At 51.9% G+C, this 26508-nt stretch overlaps 1 protein-coding gene, 1 long non-coding RNA gene, 1 pseudogene and 3 gene segments (V, D, J or C); 1 reads left to right on the top strand and 5 right to left on the bottom strand.

Annotated features, from left to right (window-relative positions):
- LOC125148931 (immunoglobulin lambda variable 5-37-like) overlaps nt 1-26508 on the bottom strand; it is a 1027427-nt gene that overhangs the window by 8435 nt on the left and 992484 nt on the right.
- LOC125148968 (uncharacterized) overlaps nt 1-26508 on the top strand; it is an 863358-nt gene that overhangs the window by 7271 nt on the left and 829579 nt on the right. The gene's annotated exons all lie outside the window — the stretch shown is intronic.
- The window catches only part of LOC125148944 (immunoglobulin lambda variable 5-37-like), a 657272-nt gene that overhangs the window by 3651 nt on the left and 627113 nt on the right, over nt 1-26508 (bottom strand). The window contains 1 exon segment of the V gene segment in view: nt 13287-13326. Within this exon segment, the coding sequence occupies nt 13287-13326 (40 nt within the window).
- LOC125148932 (immunoglobulin lambda-1 light chain-like) overlaps nt 10852-26508 on the bottom strand; it is a 327578-nt gene continuing 311921 nt past the window's right edge. Inside the window, 2 exon segments of the V gene segment in view lie at nt 10852-11337; nt 13287-13324. Of these exon segments, the coding sequence occupies nt 11018-11337; nt 13287-13324 (358 nt within the window).
- Nucleotides 15717-26508, bottom strand: part of LOC125148935 (immunoglobulin lambda-1 light chain-like) — an 899300-nt gene continuing 888508 nt past the window's right edge. The window contains exons 3-4 of the mRNA XM_047827440.1: nt 17619-17657; nt 15717-16199 (exon numbers count right to left, since the gene is read on the bottom strand). Of these exons, the coding sequence (XP_047683396.1) occupies nt 15880-16199; nt 17619-17657 (359 nt within the window). The 3' untranslated portion in view covers nt 15717-15879. The remainder of the gene's footprint in view (nt 16200-17618; nt 17658-26508) is intronic.
- LOC125148936 (immunoglobulin lambda variable 5-37-like) overlaps nt 24250-26508 on the bottom strand; it is a 647249-nt pseudogene continuing 644990 nt past the window's right edge.

The following is a 26508-nucleotide window of genomic DNA, read 5'->3' on the forward strand; positions in this document are numbered from 1 at the left end:
ACCATTGGAATGAGGGAAGCCTGAGTGGTCCCCCTTTATTCCTTGGGGTCTTAGCTTTCCCAACTGTGGAATAGGTTCATGTAGATGCTGATCCCAAAGTTTCTATCATCTCATAGGTAGATTTGGGGACTGTTCACTGCTTAGAAACTCCTGGGGGCTCCTGTCCTCTGACCCACTCTTGCCCCAGAGCGCGCTGTCCTTGGAGGCTCTGTTCCTGGGCATTCCTGCTCCCCAACAAGTCTGGTGAAGGCAGCTCCCGGACCCTGATGAGCTGAAGGCTCAGACAGGGTATCTGTCCAAGCTAGGACTGGAGGACTGGCAGAGTGAGTGTGGCCTGCACCTCTGAGAGGCTGACATGAGTGCCTCAGGCCCTGCAGTGTGTTTGTCCAAGAACAAAGCTACAGGTGCACTCTGTACACGGCCATAGTGTTGGAGGCTGGAAGAGTCCTCAGGCCTGGTGTCTGGGGTCACTGCAACGTCTGGGAAGCTTGGCCTTGCCATGGGCCTCTGGCTGGTCTGACCTCCCTTAACTCTACTCCTGAGTTTGAAATGTCTCTTTCTTTCATACAATCACTGGCAGCCCATTATGTGGCTGGGATGGTGCCCTTTCCTATTCACCCTGTTCTCCCTTGACCCACCTGCCCCAAATGTTGTGAAGTCTGACATCACCTGCTCCATCTGTAATGCCACCATAACTAATGTGTCAGGTCCCCAGATTTTCATGACTGAGGTCTCAGGCAGTGCGAGGGTGATGCTAAGCCTCACTAACCACACACAAATCTGAGCCGACCCATTGTCCCCAGGACCCTCCTTGTTTCTGCCTGATCCCCACTGGGACCCCAGTCTGTCTCACTGGGCCCATCTCCATTTCCATGGGGACAAGGACTGCAACCGTTGAGTTGGGACCATTTGTTCTTCAGGCCATGGCTGACAAGCACACAGGGAAAGTGGGTAAATAGGTTCTCACTTGACAAATCTATCCCTAATTACTGAGGCTTACCCAGAGTTACGCGGAACAGTGAATGCACACCAGATATGTCAGTGATATGTGCTAAGGTCTTTATTGAGCACAAGTAGAAATAGGGAGGGCGTGTGACCTGCCTGGTCTGAGCTGATCCAGGGGTTGGTTCTCAGGGCTACACAGTGGGCTGGGGAAGGGGTGTCTGGTGAGGAAGGCCCCCATCCCGGAAGCCTTGGGAACCTAAGAGCACTCTGCAGGGACCACACTCTTTTCCACGCTGGTCCCCTCGTGCATGACCTGGCAGGTGAATCTGCCACGAGATTTCCACTGGTTCGGTGACAAGTTCAGGTAGCTGCTGGCCGCGTACTTGTTGTTGCTCTGTTTGGAGGGCTTGGTGGTCTCCACACCCTGGGTGACAGGGGTGCCGTCTGCCTTCCAGGCCACCGTCAAGCCGCTGGGGTAGAAGTCACTGATGAGGCACACCAGGGTGGCCTTGTTGGCGATGAGCTCCTCATTGGAGGGTGGGAAGAGTGTGACCGAGGGGGCCGACTTGGGCTGACCTGTGGGGTGGGGAGGGGCATGAGTAACAGATCAGGTGTCCATGGCTGAAGCTCCCATCTCAGTCCTGATGTGGGGAACAGCTCTGTCATGTCCATGGCTTGGGTCTCAAGGGTTCCAGCTGGCTGAGTTCAGGTTAGCCATGGGTAGGGTCACTCACCTTCTGTTGGAATGAATCCGACTGCCACCTTCAGTAGTGTCTGGGTCCCTCCATGGCCTCAGACTCTCTCCCGGTCACATGTCCTCCTAATCCACACAGTCCTCCCCCTGGGACTTGGTGGCACTGGCACTGAGACCTGCTTTCCCTTGTGATTCTGTCTGTCATGGACGTTGGCATCACTGCCATATCCGCCAGGTCCCTTACCTGGTTACCCTGTATCTAGTCTGTCCTTGTTGCAGGGCTGTGTTCCCATTTGAAAAGTAGGTTTCCTGCCCCCAGAGCCCCTCACACCATCATTGCAGCCTTGCCCACCTCCCAACAGGACCCCCACCCCCGACCCCGGGGATGCTGAGTGGGTAAGAAGTGGGAGTTCCTGGAGCTGGATTACAGGGAGTCTTGTAAGATGGAGAGTTTTCAGGTGAGGTGAATTTTCAGTTTTGAGGTTAGGCCATGTCTGTTCTGAAGGGTATCCCTGTTATGTGAAGTTTATTTGGGTGTCTGTCTGTTTACCATTTCTGGAAGGCTGGCAGTCAACGTCCCTGTCACCTGTCCCTATCAGCGGACTCTGATCCATGTATCTGCTCATGGACCACACCTGCCTTCGAGGACACTCTCCTGATACCTGTTCTGATCTTGGTGTCCTTACTGTTCCTCTAGAGGTGGGAAGTCCCAGTACCCTTGGGCCCTTCTCTTATGACAACCTGCCTCCTCTTTCACCCCCTTGTCCCACTTCCACCTCCATGTCCCCAAGTCCCGAGACCAATGCTCTGCTCTCTGTGCTCCAGGCAGCCCTCCAGCTGGGACGAGCCAAAGACAGAATACTATGCCTGAATGTCCCCAGTATCCTTCTCACACCCCGTGGCCCTGCTAGCAGCCCAAGCTCCCCACTTCTTTGCCTTCACCCCTCAATTCTCCTTGGACTCACGGAACCCAATTTTAAGGATGGGCTATGTCTGTTCTGAAGGGTCTCCCTGTTCTGTGAAGTTTGCTGGGGGTCTGTCCATCATTAGATTTCTGAGGTCTTGGCAAGACCTGTCACCTTTTCCTACCTGGAGACCCTGGCCCAACGTATCTATCTGCTCAGGAGGCTTTCCTGTGGTGGTGAAGGCATTTACTTTGCTGCCTGAGTGTCCTGAGACTGTCCTGTTGCTGGCTTCCTGAGTGTCCGTATGGAGCTGGAAGGCCCAGAACCCACGGGCCCCTTCTCCTGTGATGTCCTTCCTTTCTTCCTGACCCCCTTGTCCCACTTCCTTCTCATGTCTCCAAGTACCGAGACCAAGGCTGTCCTCACTGTTCATCAGGCAGTTCTCTGCCTTGGATCCCCCAAGGATGGAAACCGGTGCCCGAGCCATCCGCAGAATCCTTCCCACACCTCACGGTCCCTCTGGCAGCAGGAACCCCTACTCATTTGCCCTTCACCCTCAGTTCTCCTCGGACTCTTGGAGCCCAGAGACATTGAGTGGTGAGCTGACCATCCCTGAGTCCAGAGGAGAAGATTTCCTTGGGGAGAGAGCTGGAGTCACAGTGAGGCCTGAGTTCAGGTCTAGATTAGGAAGGGCTCACGGGGACGTCCCCTGTAGCCCTGAGCACTTCTGACAATATGGGGCCAGTGGAGGAGATAAGGGGCAGATAAAAGAGGCAAAACTTACAGACCCCACAGACCTTCAGCCCGAGCCCAGGTCACAATAGAAAGCAGAAGAAAATCACCTGAAATTGTATACTGGAGCCAAAAGAGGAGGAAAGGGGAGACTCACCGAGGACGGTCAGATGGGTCCCTCCGCCGAAGAAAGCACACTGTGACACAGCCTGGAACACAAACCCTCTGTCAGCCCCTCTACCCCTGACCCAGGCCCACCTGCAGCTGCACGGGAGGCCCAAAGCCCAGCCTTCTTGTCACGGGTGCTGGTCAGGCAGATGGGTGGGTGATGGGGTTGACCCCTGGGGACCTGGAATCAGTTCCATGGAGGGTTCAGAATCCATCTATCCTCAGTCATGGGGAGGGGATGGAGAGATGCTCTTTAGGTATGGCATCAGAATTCAGCTAACACCATGCTTAGGAAGGTGCTCTGTGCTCTCCTCAGTCTGTGTCAGGATGTCATTGTAGAAGGGGTGAGCAGGGGTGTTTCAGCACAGAGGTGATGGAGCTGGGAGCCCTTTGCAGAGTTGGGACTCATGGGGAGGCTCCTGGATATGCCACTACATCATCTGCAGGGGAAACAGTGGAGGTTTGGGGTCAGGAATGGAAAGTATTGGGAGGAGAATCACGTTTCCCCCAGCACTTAGATCTCTCTCTTAGCCCCGATGTCCCGAATCGCTGCCTTTGGCTGGTTCTTTAGGAAGGTAGCATGGTCACTCTTTAGTCCCTATCCTGAGCTGTGAGGGCAACTGTCATGGTATAGGGAGATGTGGGCTGAATATAAGCTGGATAGACGTGTTGGGCCCCTGGTGTGTGTGGATACAGTCACTACATCCTACAGTTTTGCCCTGAGTGGAAATGTCGGAGTCTGTGCCTAGTCTTGAACTGACTGAGAATCACACATGGCCCACATACAGGAGCATCACTAGCACAGGGTTCCCCCACCAAGCTGGAAAACATAGTGTACCTCTGCACTGGACCTTCACATTGTGAGGAGGCTCTCTGACACCTATGGCCTTCTCCTGCATCCTTGCCTTGGGATGTCACCCGCAGAGCTCACAATAGGGGACACACAGGTCTGGCATCCTTCTTTCTTTGTCACATTGGCGCACTGAGCTAGAACTCTGACTGGCTTCCTTGATCTGCTCTCGATGAGTGCGTAAACACCCTTCCAGCTTCTCATGAGGTTTCTTGTCTCACTCCAGCACTAATAGAATCCCTGGAGCCTTCTATTGCTAGTGGCTGGCTCTGGTAGGGATGACAGAGATGGAATTGTCTCTGTTCATGTCATATCCTGGCTCCCTGTGCAGCACCTTCTACCCCAGCTCCTCCTGAACTTTCCATAGAGATGCCCACCATGGCAGTGTTGTAAATGGACCAGTGTCTCTGTGATCATCATGAGTGTGCATGTATGTTTCTGTTTGTTGGGACCTGTGTGTGTGCTTGTGTGTGTGTTATGATCAGATACTACACTGAACTCCTAAGTAGATGAGTCAGTTGAGAAACCTGTCAACAGCACATTTCCAGAATCTGAGTCTTGATTTATAACAGACACCCTAGGCAGGTTAACGAAAGACAAATGATGGGCTCATGGGTTGGCCTGGCCTCGGAGGGGTCCCAGAAAGCAAAGATGGAGTCTGTTTCCCAGAGAACTTGGATGTAGTGTGAACCAAGAGACACTGGTGGGGTGAGATGCCAGCAGTGGGAGTGTGGGTGTGAGTGACCAGTGCCCAGGCAGGGGCTCCTATAGTGAGTGTGACAGGGAGTCTGTGGGCGGAGGACAGTCAGTGTTCCTGGGGAGGTAGGAGCAGGTGTTCTCATGAGAGAGGGAGGAGGCTCTAGGTTGTGACAATTGGGAATGTCCACATGGGGTAGGAAACCAGGGAAAAGCTGGCACTGAGTGGGGGTCTATAGGAAGAGGAGAGTGGGAATATTCAGAGGAGGGCTTCTTGTAGGTGGTGAGGTGCCAGGTCCAGGGAGAAACTGAGGAATTATCCAAGAAATCCAGGGGATCTGGTATCAGTGAGGGAAGCTATGACTGGCAGTGGGTATGGTTTACACAAGAAGGAAAGCTAGAGACATTGTGGAGGATGGTCTCTTTAATTTCTGTTGTTTTGATCTCCTGTTCAGGAGTATTGTGTGACAATTCTGGCTGAGAGCAAAATAACCCCTCATGAAACATGAGGAAGCTTTCACTGGGCTCTTTTCCCAAGGCCAAAAGAATCCTGTTTTCCCCCAAAGATGGTTGAGTTCTGGACTAAAATGTTAAGCCCAAATTACCAGACAGCCTGAATTCTGATTGAATAAAGAACATTTTATTGAGCATGATTGGGTGCTGGGAGGAGGGCTGGGATGATCCTGGTGCAAGGGGAATCCTTCCTGGAGGTTCTGTGGCTCTCAGCCCTTTGAATGGGTAGGGGATGTCTTGACCTGAGAGCACTCCTCAGGGACCACATTCTTCTCCATGGTGCTCCCCTCGTGCGTGAACTGGCAGGTGAATCTGCTGTGAGATTTTTACTTGTCAACCACAACCTCAGGTAGCTGCTTGCTGCATACTTGTTGTTCTGTTTGGAGGGATTGGTGGTCTCCACGCCCTGTGTGATGGGGGTGCCGTCTGCCTTCCAGGCCACCGTCAAGCAGCTGGGGTAGAAGTCACTGATGAGGCACACCAGGGTGGCCTTGTTATTGCTGAGCTCCTCAGGGGAGGGTGGGCTGAGGGTAACTGAGGGCGAGGACTTGGGCTGACCTGTGGGGTGGGGGAGGGACAGGAGGTCAGAAGCTCAGCTTCCATGTTTGGGGTCACTTCACTTGACATCGGCCTTCATGTGGGTACAGTTACCTGAACATTCAGTCAGGCCTCCAGTTCCCCTTCTGTGTCCATGTGAATCCATGTTGTGGGGTGGTGGGGTGGTTTAAGGTGTTATTCAATCATCTCCCCACTTTTCTGGGAACCTTTGAGGTGGATTCCTATCACCACCCATCCTGAGACTCTTCTGAGATCTTTCCTTCCACCCAGACATCTAACTCTCACTGTCCCGCTCTTGCCTCCTCTGACTTTTGACAGTGTCTGTCTCAGCTCTACTTTTGTCCTCTGTGGTCAGTGCTATTACGTGAGCTCTCTGACCTCCTATTGGCTCATCCTGTGGACCATTCTATCTTGAGTCTTGTGTGAGGTCTTTGCCCTAAGGGGTCTGTTTTTACCCAGATGTGTCTCTCCTGGGCTGTCCCTGATGGGGTAGGATCCTTGCTGATCATACAGAGTGTGTCTGCGTGGCCTTGCATTACTCTCAATCCATAGCCTTTCTGCAGCCCCAGTCCCATGTCCTGCAAATTAGTCATTTCACTAGAGCTTTCATGCCATAGATTCTCCTGTGTTTGTTGCAGATGTGTGTCCTGCAGGGACTCAAGAGTCCACTCATGTCTCACATCTTCTCATTCCATGACTCTTTCTCTGGCATCTACTCCTACAAGCTCCATCCTGCCTCTGGAAAGTTTGTCTGAGTCCCCAGGCCAACTCTAATGGCCACTCCATAAGGCCTGGGGGGAGCTCTACCTGCACCACTGCTGACTCCGGACCCTGATCCCCAGGCTCTGCCCTGAACCTTGTCGTTTGTGTCCTCAGCCTTGGCTCTGAGGGTTCATGGTCCAGTAAATACTCCACATGGTCATCTCCTCAATGCTCCCTGTTATCTCTTCCCTTTTATGTGAGGACACTTAGTGACTCCCAGAGACAAAGGTTGTCCAATAGGAGGTCTTACAAGGGTGGACAGAAAAGAGCATATGTGGGACCCTGGATGACCTGGCAGACACACAGATGAGTTTTTAGCTCATCCCGACCATCCTCTGCCTCTCAGGTGGTAGGGGAGGGGCTGTGATGACCAAAGAAGCAAGCAGTACATTCTGTAGAGGGAGGGAAGGAGATCAGGGTCCCAGGGACTGGGGTCCCAGATGAACGAGTGACCAAGTTGAGAAAAGACACAGAAAGAAAAAAAATAGCAGAAAATTTCCCAAATATGTGGGGGAGCAGGGAAGGAGGGAGAATGTGAGATTCACCTAGGACCGTCAGCCAGGTCCCTCTGCCATAAACAAAACACTGGGATACAGCGTAATACTAAAACCACCACGTGGAATCCGTCCCCAAACCCCTATACCTCCGCCTGCAGCTGTGATGGAGGAAGGGGGGCACTGCTCCATGCTGGTGTCTGCTCAGTGGGAGAAAAAGGTCTTCCACCACTAGCAGATAACAGGTTTAAGGTCCCCAAGTGTGCAGCCAGAGGATGGTTGGAGTCAATTCTTCTAGAAGAAGTTGGTATCATCTGCTGTTTCTACCTGTGTCTCCTGGGATTTGAATGAGTTGTGGAGGGCCTCTGTGTCACCATGAGTAAGGATTTATAGAATGAAGAGGAAATCCCTTCTGTGTTTGTTCAAACAATCCTAATTCCTTGGAGAGACCATGAGGTGAGGGCAGAGGGTAGATCTTCCCTCCCACACCTTGCTCTGCAGGGAACAGCAGGTGGGCCTGTGTGTATAGGCCACTGGAAACTTCCTATGCCCCCAACCATCACTTCATAGAGCTCAGCCTTATTTTCCAAGGGGATGTCCTTGTTTGGGACTGTCCCATGTGAAGTCTATCCTGGTCCTGTGGGATATGCCAGCCTGTTTCCAGGTGACCTTGGGAACAGCCCAAGCCAAACCCTCATCTAGTCCCATATTGGAAAGGATCTGCTGTGACTGTTGCTCTGCTTCATTCAAGGGGCTTAAATGCTGTCTGCCACATAACGGAACTGGTATCAGTGACCACTTTCAGGCCTGGGGCGGGTAGGCACAAGTGAAATAGAATATGTTGTCCATCAGATAGCAGGAGCTATAGAGATCACCTGGGGTCTTGTGAGTGTACCCAGGAGCCACCTGAAGAGGCTCTGACTGGACTAATGTCCATAGATACAGCTACATTTCCATGTGTATAGTGGACAACCCAATGCATTCCACCAGCCTATCTGGTCAATCCCAGCATGTACCAGGTCACCAAATAGAAATGAGTCAGCAGGGGAGGGTGGAGAGAGCCGGTCATCATCCTGTGAAGTAGGGAAGAGCAGGGAACAGTGCACATTTCTTCTTTTCCCTGCACATGAAAGGTACTCCCCACCTGGGTACGTGGCAGCCCTCCCAGGAGAAGGAGGACAGAAATGAAATATTGCCATGATGCACCCTGTCCATCTCATGGACGGAGTCATTGAACATCAACGCAGCTAGTCCTACCTAAAAAGGTCCACTTGATGTGGGTCCTTTGATGCAAAGTAGCCAACTGTCCAGGGAGGTGATTCTGACGTTGTACAAACTGGACCTCCTGAAGGGTCTGATGCCAGAAGCCCTTTGCAGGATGAGGAAGCAGAGTGGATGGCTCAGATACAACTCTGGGAGGTTGTGGCTACATCCCCACCATGGGAGAGTCCCAGCACCAGCCGCTCAGCCCCTTAGTCCCTTCCTTGCAAGGAAAAGTAGAGTGATGGGGGATTCTTACAGACCCAACAGTCCTGAAGACACCCAACCCCCGCAACTACAGTGTCAAATAATTTTCAATACTCAGAAAGAGAAAAGGAAATACCCCCAAATAACAACAACATCAGCAGTGTAATTCCATGAATTCACTTGTGAAACTTTGAGGTCTTCAGTGATAAGTATTTTGGTTGTTAAGGATTTACTCACAGTTTCTACATGGGTTTGATCATGCTACTTTAGTTTCTGTTTAGGCCTTTATCTTCTGGTACACAGATGAAATCGTTATTGAGAAAAATATATGATATCTGGAATTTGTTTCCAGATATTGCATAAGAGAGCAATTATTTTGTTGTTGTGTTAACATCATCAGGGAATTGATAGATTGGGACCTGGCTGCTGGGAACATGGAGTTATTCTTACTCCTCTGTCTCCCTATTTTGGTGTTTTCATTTTTCCTTAATGCACATTTGGAAGAAACTTATAAGAAGAGATGATTAGTGTGGGGCAGTATCTGATGTGGGGTGATTTTGGCATTCTACAGAAGGGTCATGGACATGAGGTAGACCTGGGTGGCCTTCTCCCTCATTTAGGCCTTAGCATTCGGATCCATGACATGTGGCCAGCAGGTGCTGTGGGATACTACCATCCCTAATTTTCCTTCTTCCTCTTAGGTTTCTCAAGGGCAGGAGTGGCTGGGATAAAACTCTAAGGAGTCCCATGTCTGCCCCATTATGATCTCAGAACTTCTGGGCTTTGTAGGTTCTGTCCCTAGGCTGACCTGTCTCCCTTGCAGGTTTGGTGAAGGCAACTCCTTGACTCTGAATACCTGGACACATAGACAGGGGGCTGGTTGTGCCTGCTTCTCTTTGAGACTGACCTTGCCTGCTTCAGTGACCTGGGCGTGAGTGTGTCCCTGATACCTGGTCATGGGTGCCCTCGGGATTGAGCCATAATGAGTGAAGGATGCTTGAGCCTAGGGGGATCTGCAGGCCCTGAATACCTGGGGAAGGTCCCTGATTTTGCTGTAGCCCTTAGGCCACACTCACTCTGCTTGAGCTGGTCTGCACCAGCTGAACTATACTCCTGAATTCGAATTTTCTCCCTCTCTTTTGGAAAATCATTGGATACCCATTATGTGCCCAGGATTGTGTCTTTTGTCATTTACTCAGTTCTCCATGTCCCTACCACATACAGGGTCATATCATCGACTTCATCTTTAACCTAACCATAAAGTAACTCTCCTTGATCTCAGCTGAGATGATGAGACTCTTCATGATTGAGGTCCCAGCCCCCTGTTAGGGTCTCTTTGAGCCTGACCTTGACCCAGGCCCACCAGAACATAGACTGGTTGTCCTTGTGCCTTATCTTGACCTCAAGTTTCAGATACTAGTGTGGGTGAACACTACTGTCTTGAAGAGTGTTCCAGGGCTTCCTGAGTTGGTTGGGAGAGTCAAGTAGGTTCGGGAAGGGATAGGCTACAAGATGTGAAACTGTTTCCCCGTAGGCCTTCTTAGCATCTTTACTCACCTAACATGAATTGTGAGTTTGAAAAATGTACTTCTAATGTATTGTTCAAAGCTTTCCATGGCTCCCTGCTAAGGTGCCAACCATGGACCCCTCATTTGGTAGTCGCTCTCCCCTCTGGGTCACCCTGTATGGAACCAGGAAGTTCACCTCTGTTCCTAAAGACCACTGTTTCTGCTCAAGGACCTCGTTCCTCCTTATTGTTGCTTCTACCCACTGCTGGCTCCTGGGACCCTCCTTGTTCCTCCCTGACACCCTACAGGGACCCCTGGTCCTTCTCACTCAGTTTTTCTCCCTTTCCAGGTGGCAAAGACTGCATCCTGGGGGGCTGGTATGGCAGGACTATTTTCTACCCTGGGTCACACCCAGGGGGATACATCATCAATGGGGTCCTTTTAGGGTTAGTTGGGTGGATGGCAGTTAGATAGAATCTCATACCATTACTGTCCCTTCTCTTAATTACTAAGCCGGTTAACTCAGACATAACCAGACAGAGAATTCACATCAGAAATGTTGAATGATAAACAATAAGTTCTTTATTGAGCACAAATAGAAACCGGGAGGGTGTGTGACCTTCCTGGTCTGAGCTGATACAGGAGTTGGCTCTCAGGGGTACATGGTGAGCTGGGGAAGGTGTATCTGGGTGAGGAAGGCCTCCATCCCTGACAGTCTCGGGGACCTAAGAACACTCTGCGGGGACCACACTCTTCTCCACAGTGCTCCCCTCGTGCGTGACCTGGCAGGTGAATCTGCCGCGAGATTTCCACTGGTTCGGTGACAGGCTCAGGTAGCTGCTGGCCGCGTACTTGTTGTTGCTCTGTTTGGAGGGCTTGGTGGTTTCCACGCCCTGGGTGACAGGGGTGCCATCTGCCTTCCAGGCTACCGTCATACCGCTGGGGTAGAAGTCACTGATGAGGCACACCAGGGTGGCCTTGTTGGCGATGAGCTCCTCATTGGAGGGCGGGAAGAGCGTGACTGAGGGGGCCGACTTAGGCTGACCTGTGGGGTGAGGAGGAGCGTAAGTCAGATCAGGTGTCCATGGCTGAAGCTCGTACCTAGGTCCTGATAAGAGGAACAGCTCTGTCATATCCATGGCTTGGGGCTCATGTGGCCCCAGCTGGCTGAGTTCAGGTCAGCCATGGGTAGAGTCACTCACCTTCTTTTGAAATGAATCTGACTGCCAGAATCTGACCCAATGTCTGGGTCCCTCATGGACTCAGACACTCTCCAGGTCACATGTCCTCCCATCCACAGAGTCCTCCACTGGGGCTTGGTAGCACTGGTTGTGAGACCAGCGTTCCCTTGTAAATCTGTGTCCTAGATGTTTGTGCCACTGCCATTATCCCACAGGTTGCTTACCTCGTTCCGCAATAGCCAGTCTTCCTGGTTGCAGGGCTGTGTTCCCATTTGAAAAGTAGGTTTCCTGCCCCCAGAGCCCCTCACACCATCATTGCAGCCTTGCCCACCTCCCAATAGGGACCCCCAGCTGGCGATTCTGAGTGGGTAAGAAGTAGGAGTTCTTAAAGCTGGATTCCAGGGAGTCTTGTAGACTGGAGAGTTTTCAGGTGAGGTGAATTTTCAGTTTTGAGGTCAGGCCATGTCTGTTCTGAAGGGTCTCCCTATTCTGTGAGGTTTTCTGGTGGGTCTGTCTAAACACTTACTGTTTCTGGAAGGCTGGCAGTCACTGCCCCTGTCACCTCTCCCTATCAGGGGACTCTGACCCCATGTATCTGTTCACAGAGCTCTCTTGCTGTGGCATGCTGTGAAGGGATGTACCCCTGCTGGCTGAGTGTCCTGACAGGACACTTTCCTGAGACTTGTCCTGATCTTGGTGTCCTTACTGTTCCTCTAGAGGTGGAAGGTCCCTGAACCCTGGGGCCATTCTCTTCTGACGACCTCCCTCCCCCAGACCCCCTTGTCCCATTTCCACCTCCATGTCTCCAAGTCCCCAGACCAATGCTCTGCTCACTGTGCTTCAGGCAGCCCTCCAGCGGGGACGAGCTGAAGACAGAATGCTATGCCTGAGCCGTCCCAGAATCCTTCCCACACCCCACAGCCCTGCTTGCAGCCCGAGTGCCCCACTTCCTTGCCTTCACCCCTCTCTTCTCCTCAGACTCTTAGAACCCAGCTTTAATGATGAGCTATGTCTATTTTGAAGGGTCTCCCTGTTCTGTGAAGTTTACTGGGGATCTGTCTGTCTTCAGATTGCTGAGTGCCTGGCAAGTCCTGTCCCTGTCACCTGTCCATATCTCGAGATCCTGACCCCACATATCTATCTGCTTAGGAGGCTTTCCTGTGGTGGTGAAGGTATTTACCTTTGTTGCCTGAGTCTCCTGACATCTGTCCTATTGCTAGTGTCCTGAGTGTCCCTGTCAAGGTAGAAGTTCCCAGCACCCAGGGCCCCTTTCTGCTCTGATGTCATCCCTTCCTCCTTGACCCCCTTGTCCCCCTTCCTCTTCTATGTCCAAGTTTTCAGACCAAGGCTCTCCTCACTGTGCTTCAGGCACTCCTCTGCCTGGGACCTCCCGAGGATGGAACCAGTGCCTGAGCCGTCCCCAGAATACTTCCCACACCCCACGGTCCCTCTGGCAGCATGAACACCCATTCACTTGCCCTTTACTCCTCATTCTCCTCAGGCTCTTTGAGCCCAGAAACTCTGAGTGGGGAGCCCACCATCCCTGAGTCCAGAGGAGAAGGAGAAAGCTGGAGCCACAGTGAGGCATGAGTTCAGGTGTAGATCAGGAATGGTTAATGGGGATGGTCCCCTATAGCCCTGACCACACATCGACAAGATGGGACCAGTGGAGGCGATGAGGGGTCGACAAAAGAGGCAAAATTTACAGACCCCACAGACCTTCAGCCTAAGCCCAGGTCACAATAGAAAACAGAGAAAAATAGCCTGAAATTATACACTGCATCCAAAAGAGGAGGGAAAAGGGGAGACTCACCGAGGACGGTCAGATGGGTCCCTATGCCAAAAATAGGACACTGTGATACAGCCTTGAACATAAACCCTCTGTCAGCCCCTCCACTGCTGACCCAGGCCCACCTGCAGCTGCACGGGAGACCCAAAGCCCTGCCTCCTTGTCACGGGTGTTGGTCAGGCAGATGGGTGGGTGACGGGGGTGTCCCCTGGGGACCTGGAATTTCAGTTCCATGGAGGGTTCAGATTCTCTCCATCCTCAGTTATGGGGAGGGGTTGGAGAGACCCCTCTAGACATGGCATTGGAATTCCCAGCTATTGCCGTCCTTAGGAAGGCGCTGTGTTCTCTCAGTCTGTGTCAGGATGTCATTGTGGAAGGGGTGAGCAGGCTACTTCAGCACAGAGGTGATGGAGCTGGGAGTGCTTTGCAGAGTTGGGACTCGTGGGGATGGTCCTGCATATGTCATCACATCCTCAGCACAGGAAACCATGGAGGATTGGAGTCAGGAATGGGAAGTGTTGGGAGGAGACTCATGTTTCCCTCAGCACTTAGATTCTTCTGTAGGGTCCTGAACTCCCGAATTCCTGCCTTTGGTTTGTTCTTCCGATGGTACAATGGATGGTTACTGCTTAGTCCCTGTCCTGAGTGCCATGAGGGCAGCTGTCACGCTGTAGGGGTTTGTGGGCTGAATGTAAGCTGGATAGACCTGGTGGCCCCCGGTGTGTGGGCTACAGTCACTACGTCCTACAACTTTGCCCTGAGCTGAAGTGTTGAGGTGTGTGTCTGACCCTTGAACTGACTGAGAATCACAAATGCCCCACATACAGGAGCATCACTAGTACTGGCTGGTCCCCATGAAGGAAGACACATACTATACCTCTGCCTTACACCTTCACGTTCTGAGGAGGGACACTGACAACCAGTGCCTCACCTGAATCATGGCCTGGGGACGTCACCTGCAGAGCTCACACAGGTCTGGCATCCTTCTTTCTGTGACAAATTGGCATACTGAGCCAGAACTCTGGCCGTCTTCCTTGGTCTGCTCTCGATTAGTGTGTAAACACCTTGCCAACAGCTCATGAGGTTGCTTGTCTTGCTCCAGCCTAGATAAGAATCCCCGGGGCCTTCTATTGCTACTGGCTGACTCTGGTAGGGACGACAGAGATGGAGCTGTGTTTGTTCATGTCCCATTCTGGCTCCCTGTGCAACACCTTCTACCCCAGCTCCTCCTGATCTTTCCTGTGTGTGTGGTTGTGTGTGTGTTATGATCAGATCCCACACTGAGTTTACGGGGTTTCTCCCTTGCCTCTGTCTCTTCAGTTTGTGTAGTTCATAATGAACACTTAAAACAATGAATGGAAGAGTTTGTCTAGGGGTGGCAGTGGTTCTGGGTAGGTTAAATGGGGGAGGATGTCATTCTCCCCAGCAGGACCATTGGAATGAGGGAAGCCTGAGTGGCCCCCCCTTTGTTCCTTGGGGTCTTAGCTTTCCCAACTGTGGAATAGGTTCATGTAGATGCTGATCCCAAAGTTTCTATCATCTCATAGGTAGATTTGGGGACTGTTCACTGCTTAAAAGCTCCTGGGGGCCCCTGTCCTCTGACCCACTCTTGCCCCAGAGTATGCTGTCCTTGGAGGCTCTGTTCCTGGGCATTCCTGCTCCCCAACAAGTCTGGTGAAGGCAGCTCCCGGACCCTGATGAGCTGAAGGCTCAGACAGGGTATCTGTCCAAGCTAGGACTGGAGGACTGGCAGAGTGAGTGTGGCCTGCACCTCTGAGAGGCTGACATGAGTGCCTCAGGCCCTGCAGTGTGTTTGTCCAAGAACAAAGCTACAGGTGCACTCTGTACACGGCCATAGTGTTGGAGGCTGGAAGAGTCCTCAGGCCTGGTGTCTGGGGTCACTGCAACGTCTGGGAAGCTTGGCCTTGCCATGGGCCTCTGGCTGGTCTGACCTCCCTAAACTCTACTCCTGAGTTTGAAATGTCTCTGTCTTTCATACATTCACTGGCAGCCCTTTGTGTGGCTGAGATGGTGCCCTTTCCTATTCACCCTGTTCTCCCGTGACCCACCTGCCCCAAATGTTATGAAGTCCATCTGTAATGCCACCATAACTAATGTGTCAGGTCCCCAGACTTTCATGACTGAGGTCTCAGGCAGTGCCAGGGTGACGCTAAGCCTCACTGACCACACACAAATCTGAGCCGACCCATTGTCCCCAGGACCCTCCTTGTTTCTGCCTGATCCCCACTGGGACCCCAGTCTGTCCTACTGGGCCCATCTCCATTTCCATGGGGACAAGGACTGCAACCGTTGAGTTGGGACCATTTGTTCTTCAGGCCATGGCTGACAAGCACACAGGGAAAGTGGGTAAATAGGTTCTCACTTGACAAGTCTATCCCTAATTACTGAGGCTTACCCAGAGTTACGTGGAACAGTGAATGCACACCAGATATGTCAGTGATATGTGCTAAGGTCTTTATTGAGCACAAGTAGAAATAGGGAGGGCGTGTGACCTGCCTGGTCTGAGCTGATCCAGGGGTTGGTTCACAGGGCTACACAGTGGGCTGGGGAAGGGGTGTCTGGTGAGGAAGGCCCCCATCCTGGAAGCCTTGGGAACCTAAGAGCACTCTGCAGGGACCACACTCTTCTCCACACTGGTCCCCTCGTGTGTGACCTGGCAGGTGAATCTGCCGCGAGATTTCCACTGGTTCGGTGACAGGCTCAGGTAGCTGCTGGCCACATACTTGTTGTTGCTCTGTTTGGAGGGCTTGGTGGTCTCCACACCCTGGGTGACAGGGGTGCCGTCTGCCTTCCAGGCCACCGTCAAGCCACTGGGGTAGAAGTCACTGATGAGGCACACCAGGGTGGCCTTGTTGGCGATGAGCTCCTCATTGGAGGGTGGAAAGAGGGTAACTGAGGGTGCGGACTTGGGCTGACCTGTGGGGCAAGGGAGAGGTAACAAGTCAGAGTTCACATGCTTATTCAGTCAGCTCCTATCTCTGTCCTGGAGTGGGATACAGCTCTGTCATATCTAAAGCTTGGTCCTCAGTTGCCTCTTGCTCCCTGTGGTCTGGTCAGCGGTGGGTAAGGTCACTCACCTTCTGTTGGAGAGAAACTGAGTGTCCATCTGTTGGGAGATCTGAGCCCAACTGTGGCTCTCGTCCCTCTTCAGGTTCAACTGTACTCATCACTTTCCTAATTGCCTCTAGGCTCCCGTGTTACTGACTTTTATCGTGATTGACACCTAATCTTTCCCTGTGGAACCTGTCTGTCCTGTGGCATGTCCTGCCAGGTCCATCTCCAAGGGGTGCTCATGCAGGTATCTGTCTGTCCTGGTGTTAAGCTCTCATCCCCTTCCGGGACGGTGTTTCTTGGCCACATTCCCACTGATCCCTCATTGCAGCCCCTGCCCACCTCCTGACAAAGCCCCTCTAAGGTTGCCTGAGGGGGAGAGAGTGTCTGCCCTTGGGCCGGAATCTAGTCTAGCAGGTGGAGGCTTCCTGGAAGAGGTGAATCTGCTGTTCTGAGGCTGGAGCTGGGGCTTCTCTGAGGGGTCACTTTGCACGTGAAGTTATCTTGGGGCGTCTGCTGTGCTAGCATCACAGTGTGCCTATCATTGGCAGCCATCCTTGTCTCCCGTCCCTGAGGAGTCACCAGCCCCAGTATCTGCTCAGGGGTCTCTCCTCCAACATTAATATGGGTGGGACAAGCTTTGGGGCCTGAGTGTCCTGAGCCCTGTCCTGTGTGAGGAGGTCCTGTGTATCCTGGAGAAGGATGAGGGACCCAGCACTCTGAGGCCACCTTGTCCCAGGAAATCCTCCTTCTGTTCTCGTTTCCCTTGCCTTGGGTTCCCTTTTATTCCACGGCCAACCAAGAGTTCCTCCCAAAACCTCTCAGTAGCTCCCACCTAGAACTCGGAGAGCATAGAACCCAAGTGTGATTGATACACACTTGGACAGATGAGCTATGCAAGCATCCTTTACTGGTCCTATGGCCCTTGTGCCCCAGCCCAGGTTCCCCAGTCCTGTGTTCCTTCAGTCCCTCATTTCCCCACATCTGGGGGATGACAGACCCCAAGGAAGCTGATTGTGTCAGAGTCCAGAGGAGAAGCCCCCTGAGAGTGCTCTGGGTCACAGTGAGGGGGAACAGGAAGGGGTCCTTGGGACTGACCTGAGCTTCCCCGAGCAGGAGTTTGACAAGAGAGAGCAAGCTAAAGTGGTGAGGGACAGCCCCAAACTGTGAAGGTCCCAGACCTTAGAGAGTTTCAGACCCCAAGCACAGTCATCACAGAAAGAAGAGAAAAATTCCCCCAGTTTTCACTCTGGTTGCCAAAGAGAGAGAAAGGGGGAGACTCACCGAGGACGGTCACCCTGGTCCCTCCGCCGAAAACATAACACAGTGATACAGCTTTGAACACAAACCCTCTGTCAGCCCTGGCACCCTTCCCCCTTCCCCAGGCCCACCTGCAGCTGCTTGGGAGGCTCAGAGTCCAGCCTCCTCTTTGTGGGGGTTGGGCTGGCCCATGGGAGCTTGAGACAGGGCACCCCCTTCCCAATGCACCTTCCCTTCCTCATGGGGTGAGCTTCCCCCCAGCCCCCACCATGGTGGGGTAGGAGGGAATGCCTGAGTGACATATCATAACTCAGGTAGCTCCTGGCAGGAGCTCTGTGTATGGCTCAGCTTGCTTGGGGAATGCTACCTGGGAGATCGGACAGCACAGTTTCCAACACAGATATCATGGGGCCTGTGCCTTCTCCAGAGCTGAGGCCCGTGGAGGGTTCTGGATGCCACCACATGTCCTAGACACATGCCCAACATGGCCACGTGTACAATAGCAGGCGTGTGTGTGTGTGTCCTGGTGTGTGCATGCAAGTTTATTGGGTGTGTGTGCATGTCTATTCTGTCTGTGTGACTAGGGGCCTAGACCTGCCCTTCTGAGCTAGCTCTGCTAGCTAGCAGTGGAGTCTTCCTGGTTCTCAAGGCCCATTCACAACTTTCCAGAAAATGACTGTGCGCACAGATGGATCCATGACACAATTCAGAATGGGATCTTGACATGGATTCATGGCCCCAATGAATACGCATGGACATTTTAACTTTAGTGGTATTTTGTGCATAACTCCAAGGTGTCTCTGTCTCCCAGGGGCCTTGAATACAACTGGGTCCTCCGTGACACATGTGGAAGGAGAGGCCCCCAGTGGGAGTGTGGGAGATACTGACCAGGGTCTAGAGACTGAGTTTCCTGTAATGAGTGCAGCAGGGCAGGTCTGGGGAAGGGAACAGTGCAATGTTCCCAGGGAGGCAGGGGCACAGGGCCCCTGTGGAAGGAAAGATTCTCTAGGATGTGATGATGGGAAGTCTCCAAATGTGTAGGAAACCACAAAAGGCATGGCCTTGCGTGGGGGCCTTCAAGGAAGGGAGACATCCCAGTGAGTTGGGCTGGTCCCAGTGAATAAGGTCCCAGGACCGGAGTGGAGACTGGAAACGAACCAAGAGGCCATGGGAATCAAGGGCTATGATCCTGAAAATGGTTGGGGTGGAAATGGCCTACAGAAGTCTATCAAGATCCACAGGTGTGGACCTTGTTACTCTGGGTCTTGCTGCTTCCGTTGCGAGTACAGAATATTGTGTGTGCAAATTTGGGTGAGTGGGAATCTGTTCCACAAAGAAATATGGGGCTGCTCTGCTGGCTCTTCCCCATAAAGCCAGTGAACCTGTGTTCACTCCAAGGATGGTTGAGTTCAGGGCACAAAATGTTAAATACAAATGACCAGATAGTGTGATTTCTGATTGAATAAAGGACATTTTATTGAGCATTGATTGAATGAAGGGAGAAGGGCTGGAATCATCCTGGTGCAAGGGGAATCCTTCCTGTAGGTCCAATGGCTGCACACACCCTTGGGTTGGTGAGGGTCTTGGGGACCTAAGAGCACTCTGCAGGGACCACATTCTTCTCCATACTGCTCCCCTGGTACGTGACCTGGCAGGTGAAGCTGCTGAGAGATTTCCACTTGTCAGGTGACAGGCTTATGTAGCTGCTGGCCCTTACTTGTTGTTGCCCTGTTTGGAGGGCTTGGTGGTTTCCATGCCCTGGTAACAGGGGTGCCGTCTGCCTTCTAGGCCACCGTCAAGCAGCTGGGGTAGAAGTTATTCATTAGGTAGTCTTGTTGTTGCTGAGCTCCTCAAGGGAGGGTGGGATGAGGGTAACTGAGGGTGAGGAGTTCGGCTGACCTGTGGGGTGGGGGAGGGACAGGAGGTCAGAAGCCCAGCTTCCGCGTTTGGGGTCACTTCACTTGACATCGGCCTTCACGTGGGTACAGGTACCTGAACATTCAGTCAGGCACCCAGTTCTCACTCTGCGTCCATGTGAATCCATGTTGGGGTGGGTGGGTGGGTTAAGGTGTTATTCAATCATCTCCCCACCTTTGCTGGGAACCTTTGAGGTGGATTCCTATCACCACCCATCCTGAGACTCTTCTGAGATCTTTCCTTCCACCCAGACATCTAACTCTCACTGTCCTGCTCCTGCCTCCTCTGACTTTTGACAGTGTCTGTCTCAGCTCTACTTTTGTCCTCTGTGGCCAGTGCTATTATGTGAGCTCTCTGACCTCCTATTGGCTCATCCTGTGGACCATTCTATCTTGAGTCTTGTGTGAGGTCTTTGCCCTAAGGGGTCTGTTTTTACCCAGATGTGTCTCTCCTGGGCTGTCCCTGATGGGGTAGGATCCTTGCTGATCATACAGAGTGTGTCTGCGTGGCCTTGCATCACTCTCAATCCATAGCCTTTCTGCAGCCCCAGTCCCTGTGTCCTGCAATCAGTCATTTTATGAGAGCTTTCATGCCATAGATTCTCCTGTGTTTGTTGCAGATGTGTGTCCTGCAGGGACTCAAGAGTCCACTCATGTCTCACATCTTCTCATTCCATGACTCTTTCTCTGGCATCTACTCCTTTAAGCTCCCTCCTACCTGTGGCAAGTTTGTCTGAGTCCCCATGCCAGCTCGGGAGTGTATGCTGCACCCCATGAGGCCTGTGGGGAGCTCTACTTGCACCATTGCTTACTCTGGACCCTGGGTCCCTGAGCTCCAGGCCTTCTCCTGAGCCTTGTGTGTGTCCTCAGCCTTGGCCCATAGCATGCCGCGTCCCTGTAATATCTCTACATGGTCACTCCTCTCAATGCTCCCCCTTCTCTCTTCCCTTTTATTTGAGGACACTTAGTGACTCCCAGAGACAAAGGTTGTCCAATAGGAGGCCTTACAAAGGTGGACAGAAAAGAGCACATACGGGACCCAGGATGACCCGGTGGACACATAGTTGAGTTTGTAGGTCATCCTGACCATCCCTTGCCTCTCACGTAGCAGTGGAGGGGCTGTGATGACCAAAGAAACAAGCAGGACAGTGTGTATTGGGAGGAAAGATCAGGGTCCCAGGGACTGGTGTCCAAAATTAGGGAATTAACAAATTGAGAAAAAACACATAAAGAAAAAAAAATAGACAATTACTCCCAACATCTGGGAGAGCATGGAAGGAGGGAGAAGATGAGACTCATCTAGGATGGTCACCCGGGTCCCTTAGCTGAAAACAAAACATTGCGATACAGGCTAATACAAAAACCACTGCCTGGGAATCCCTGCCCCACCCCTTAGAACCCCACCTGCAGTTGTGATGGAAGAAGTGGGGGGCACTGCTCCATACTAGTGTCTGCTCAGTGGGGACCAAAGCTCTTCCACCCCTAGCAGATAACAGGATCAATGTCCCCATTTTGCAGCCACAGGATCCTTGGAATCCTTTCTTCCAAAGGAAGTTGGAGTCTGATCTGCTGTTTCTACTTCTATATCCTGGGAATTGGAATGAGTTTGTGGAGGGCTTCTGTGTCACCCTGAGTAACAATCTGTGGAACTGAAGAGGAAATCCCTTCTCTGTATGTTCAAACAATGCTAATTCTTTGGTGAGACCAGGAGGTGATGGCAGAGAGTATACCCTTTCTCCCAAACCTTCCTCTGCAGGGAACATCAGGTGGGCCTGTGTGTATGGTCCACTGGAAACTTCCTATGCCCCCAATCATCATTTCAGAGTCCTCAGCCTTATATTCCCAAGGGATGTCCTAGTTTGGGACTGTGCCATGTGAGGTCTGTCCTTGTCCTGTGGGACATTCCAGGCTTTGTCCAGATGACCTTGGAAACAGCCCCAGCCAAACTATTCCCATGTTGGGGAGGGGCCTCTGTGTGACTGTTGCTCTGCTTTATTCGGGGGGCTTAAACGCTGCCTGCCATGAAATGGAACTGGTATCAGTGACCACTTTCAGGCCTGGGGTGGGTAGGCACAAGTGAAGTAGAATATGTTGTCTATCAGATAGCAGGAGCTATAGAGATCACCTGGGGTCACGTGAGTGTACCCAGGAGCCACCTGAAGGGCTCTGACTGGACTAATGTCCCTAGATACAACCTCATTACCATATGTATAGTGGACAACCCCATGCATTCCATCAGCCTATCTCCTCAATCCCAGCATGTACCAGGTCACCAAATAGAAATGAGTCAGCAGGGGAGGGTGAGGGAGCATGTCATCATCCTGTGAAGTAGGGAAGAGCAGGGAACAGTGCACATTTCTTCTTTTCCCTGCACATGAAAGGCACTCCCCACATGGGTACGTGGCAGCCCTCCTAGGAGAAGGAAGACAAATGAAATATTGCCGTGATGCACCCTGTCCATCGGATGGGCGGAGTCATTGAACATCAAAGCAGCTAATCCTACCTAAAAAGGTCCGCTTGATGTGGGTCCTTTGATGCAAAGTAGCCAACTGTCCAGGGAGGTGATTCTGACATTGTACAAACTGGACCTCCTGAAGGATCTGATGCCAGAAGCCCTTTGCAGGATGAGGAAGCAGAGTGGATGGCTCAGATACAACTCTGGGAGGTTGTGGCTGCATCCCCACCATGGGAGAGTCCCAGCACCAGCTGCTCAGCCCCTTAGTCCTTTCCTTGCAAGGAAAAGTAGAGTGATGGGGGATTCTTACAGACCCAACAGTCCTGAAGACACCCGACCCCCACAATCACAGTGTCAAATGATTTTCAATACTCAGAAAGAGAAAAGGAAATACCCCCAAATAGCAATAACATCAACAATATAATTCCATGCATTCACTTGTGACAAGTTTGAGGTCTTCATTGATAAGTATTTTCATTGTTAAGGATTTACAGTTTCTACATGGGTTTGATCATGCTACTTTAGTTTCTGTTTAGGCCTTTATCTTCTGGTACACAGATGAAATCATTATTGAGAAAAAGGTATGATATCTGGAATTTGTTTGCAAATATTGCATAAGAGGGCAATTATTTTGTTGTGTCAGCATCATCAGGGAATTGATAGATTGGGACCTGGTTGATGGGAACATGGAGGTACTCTTATTCCTCTGTCTCCCTATTTTGGTGTTTTCATTTTTCCTTAATGCACACTTAGAAGAAACTTACAAGAAGAGATGATAGTGTGGGGCAGTATCAGAGGTGGGGTGATTTTGGCATTCTACAGCAGGGTTATGAGTTAGACTTGGGTGGCCTTCTCCCACATGTGGTCCCAAGCACTCAGATCCATGACATGGGGCCAGCAGGTGCTGTGGCATACTAGGACCCCCTAATCTCCCTTCTCCCTCTTCGGCTTCCCTAGGGCAGGAGTGGCTGGGATAAAACTCTAAGGGTTCCCTGTGCTCTCAGAATTCCTGGGCTTTGTAGGCTCTTCTCTGGTCTGATCTGGCTTCCTTGCAGGTCAGGTGAAAGCAACTCCTTGTCTCTGATGAGCTGGAGACATAGACAGGGGGCTTGTTGTGCCGGCATCTCTGTGAGAACGACCTCGCCTGCTTCACTGACCTGGGAGTGAGTGTGTCTCTGATACCAGGCTACAGATGCACTCAGGATTGAGCCACAGTGAGTGAAGGAGGCTCAGGCATAGGAGGCTCAGTGGACCCTGAATACCTGGGGAAGGGGATCCTGACTTTGCCATAGCCCTCAGGCCACACTCACTCTACCTGACTTGGTCTGCACCAGCTGAACTATACTCCTGAATACGAACTGGCTCCCATCTTTGGGATAATCGTGGCTGCCCATTATGTGCCCAGGATGGCCTCCTTTGTCATTTACTCAGTTCTCCATGTCCCCACCACTTGCAGGCTGATATCATCAACTTCATTTATAACCTAACCATAGAGTAACTCTCCTTGATCTCAGTTTAGATGATGAGACTCTTCATGACTGAGGTCCCAGCCCCCTGTTAGGGTCTCTTTGAGCCTGGCCTTGCCTGAGGCCCAACAGAACATAGACTGTTGTCCTTGTGCCTCAGCCTGACCTCAAGTAGCAACACAACTGTCTTGAGGAGTGTTCCAGAGCTTCCTCAGTTGGTTAGGAGAATCAACTAGGTTCAGGAAGGGTTAGACTACAAGATAAGAAACTGTTTCCCTGTAGGACTTGTTAGTGTCTTTACTCACCTAACATGTATTGTGAAAGTTTGAGAAATGTACTTCTAAGGTGCGTTGTTCAGAGCTTTCCATGGCTCCCTGCTAAGGTGCCAACCATGGACCCCTCATTTGGTAGTCGCTCTCCCCTCTGGGTCACCCTGTATGGAACCAGGAAGTTCACCTCTGTTCCTAAAGACCACTGTTTCTGTTCAAGGACCTCGTTCCTCCTTATTGTTGCTTCTGCCCACTGCTGGCTCCTGGGACCCTCCTTGTTCCTCCCTGACACCCTACGGGGACCCCTGGTCCTTCTCACTCAGTTTTTCTCCCTTTCCAGGTGGCAAAGACTGCATCCTGGGGGGCTGGTATGGCAGGACTATTTTCTACTCTGGGTCACACCCAGGGGGATACAGAGTCAATGGAGTCCTTTTAGGGTTAGTTGGGTGGATGGCGGTTAGATAGAATCACGTGTCATAACTGTCCCTTCTCTTAATTACTAAGCCGTTAACTCAGACATAACCAGACAGAGAATTCACATCAGAAATGTTGAATGATAAACAATAAGTTCTTTATTGAGCACAAATAGAAACCGGGAGGGTGTGTGACCTTCCTGGTCTGAGCTGATACAGGAGTTGGCTCTCAGGGGTACATGGTGAGCTGGGGAAGGTGTATCTGGGTGAGGAAGGCCTCCATCCCTGACAGTCTCGGGGACCTAAGAACACTCTGCGGGGACCACACTCTTCTCCACAGTGCTCCCCTCGTGCGTGACCTGGCAGGTGAATCTGCCGCGAGATTTCCACTGGTTCGGTGACAGGCTCAGGTAGCTGCTGGCCGCGTACTTGTTGTTGCTCTGTTTGGAGGGCTTGGTGGTCTCCACGCCCTGGGTGATGGGGGTGCCGTCTGCCTTCCAGGCCACCGTCAAACCGCTGGGGTAGAAGTCACTGATGAGGCACACCAGGGTGGCCTTGTTTGCGCTGAGCTCCTCATTGGAGGGTGGGAAGAGTGTGACCGAGGGGGCCGCCTTGGGCTGACCTGTCGGAAGGGGGAGAGGCTGTAAGTCAGAGATCAGGTGTCCATGGCTGAAGTTCCTACCTCAGTCTTGATGTGAGGAACAGCTCTGTCATGTCCATGGCTTGGGCCTCATGTGGCCTCAGCTCCCTGATGTCAGGTCCGCTGTGGGTAGGGTTACTCACCTGTTGGAATGGATCTGACTGCCAGATTCTGTAGTGTCTGAGTCCTTCCATGGCCCCAGACACTCTCTGGATCTCATGTCCTCCTAATCCACACAGTCCTCCCCCTGGGAGTGGCTGGCACTGGCCCTGAGACCTGCATTCCCTTGTGAATCTGTCTGTTCTGGAAGTTTGTGTCACTGCCATATACCCCAAGTCCCCTACCCGGTTATACTATAGCTGGTCTTTCCTGTTTGCAGTGCTGTGTTACCCTTTGAAAAGTAGATTTCCTGCCCCCAGAGCCCCTCACACCATCATTGCAGCTTTGCCCACCTCCCAACATGGACCCTGCCTAATGATGCTTGGTGGGTAAGAAATGGAAGTTTCTGGGGCACCTTCATGGCTCTGTTGGTTAAACATTTGAGTTGGGCTCAGGCCATGATACCATGGTTTGTGAATTCAAGCCCTGCCTTGTGCTGTCAGCTGTGCTGATAGCTTAGAGTCTGGAGCCTGCTTGGGATTCTATGTCTTCTTCTCTTTCTGCCCTCCCCGGCTCACCGTCTGCCTCTCCCTGTCTCTCAAAAATGAATAAATTAAAAAAAAAATTAAAAAGTGGATTCCCTGGGGCTGGATTCCAAGGAGTCCTATAGATTGAGGGTTTGAAGGTAAGGTGAATTTTCATTTCTGAGGCTAGGCTATGTCTGTTCTGAGGAGTCTCCCTGTATTGTAAATTTATTCTAGGAGGTCTGACTGTCTTAGCATTTCTGAAAGCCTGGCAGTGACTGTCCCTGTCACCTGTCCCTATCAAGGAACTCCGGCCCCGTGTATCTGCTCAAGGCGCTTTCCCTCCATGGTGGGCAATGAAGGGATGTACTCCTGCTGCTGAATGTCCTGACCTCAGGACACAGTCCTAAGACTTGTTCTGATATTGGTGTCCTGAATGTCTCTGTGGAAATGGAAGGTACCAGCACTAACGGCCCCCTTCTCCTCTGAAATCCTCCCTTAATCCTTGACCCTCTTGTCCCACTTCTTCCTCCATGTCTCCCAAGTTCCCAGACAAGGCTCTCCTCACTACGCTTCAGGAAGTCCTCTCCCTGGGGCTCTCTGAGGTTGGAACCCAGTGCCTGAGCCATCCCCAGAATCCTTCTCTCATCCCACAGCCTCTCTGGCAGCCTGAACCACCCCACACCTCTGCCCAATTCTCCTTGGACTCTTGGAACCCAGAGCCCCTGAATGGGGAGTTGACCATCCCTGAGTCCAGAGGAGAAGATTCATGTGGGGAGAGATCTGGAGCCATAGTGAGGCATTAGTTCAGGTCTAGATCAGGAAGGCTTCATGGGGATGGTCCCCTGTAGCCCTGACCTGATATCTGACAAGATGGGACCAGTGGAGGGGATGAGGGGGCAGACAAAGGGGGCAAAACTTACAGACCCCATAGACCTTCAGACTAAGCTCAGCTCATAAGAGAAAGCACAATAGCCCGAAATTGTACAGTGGATCTGAAAGAGGAGGGAAAGGGGGAAGACTCACCGAGGACGGTCAGATGGGTCCCTCCACCGAAAATATGACACTGTGACATAGCCTCGAACACAAACCCTCTGTCAGTCCCTCTACTGCTGACCCAGGCCCACCTGCA

This window comes from Prionailurus viverrinus, chromosome D3, assembly GCF_022837055.1.
Source record: "Prionailurus viverrinus isolate Anna chromosome D3, UM_Priviv_1.0, whole genome shotgun sequence".
In the NCBI taxonomy this organism is placed as follows: domain Eukaryota; kingdom Metazoa; phylum Chordata; class Mammalia; order Carnivora; family Felidae; genus Prionailurus; species Prionailurus viverrinus.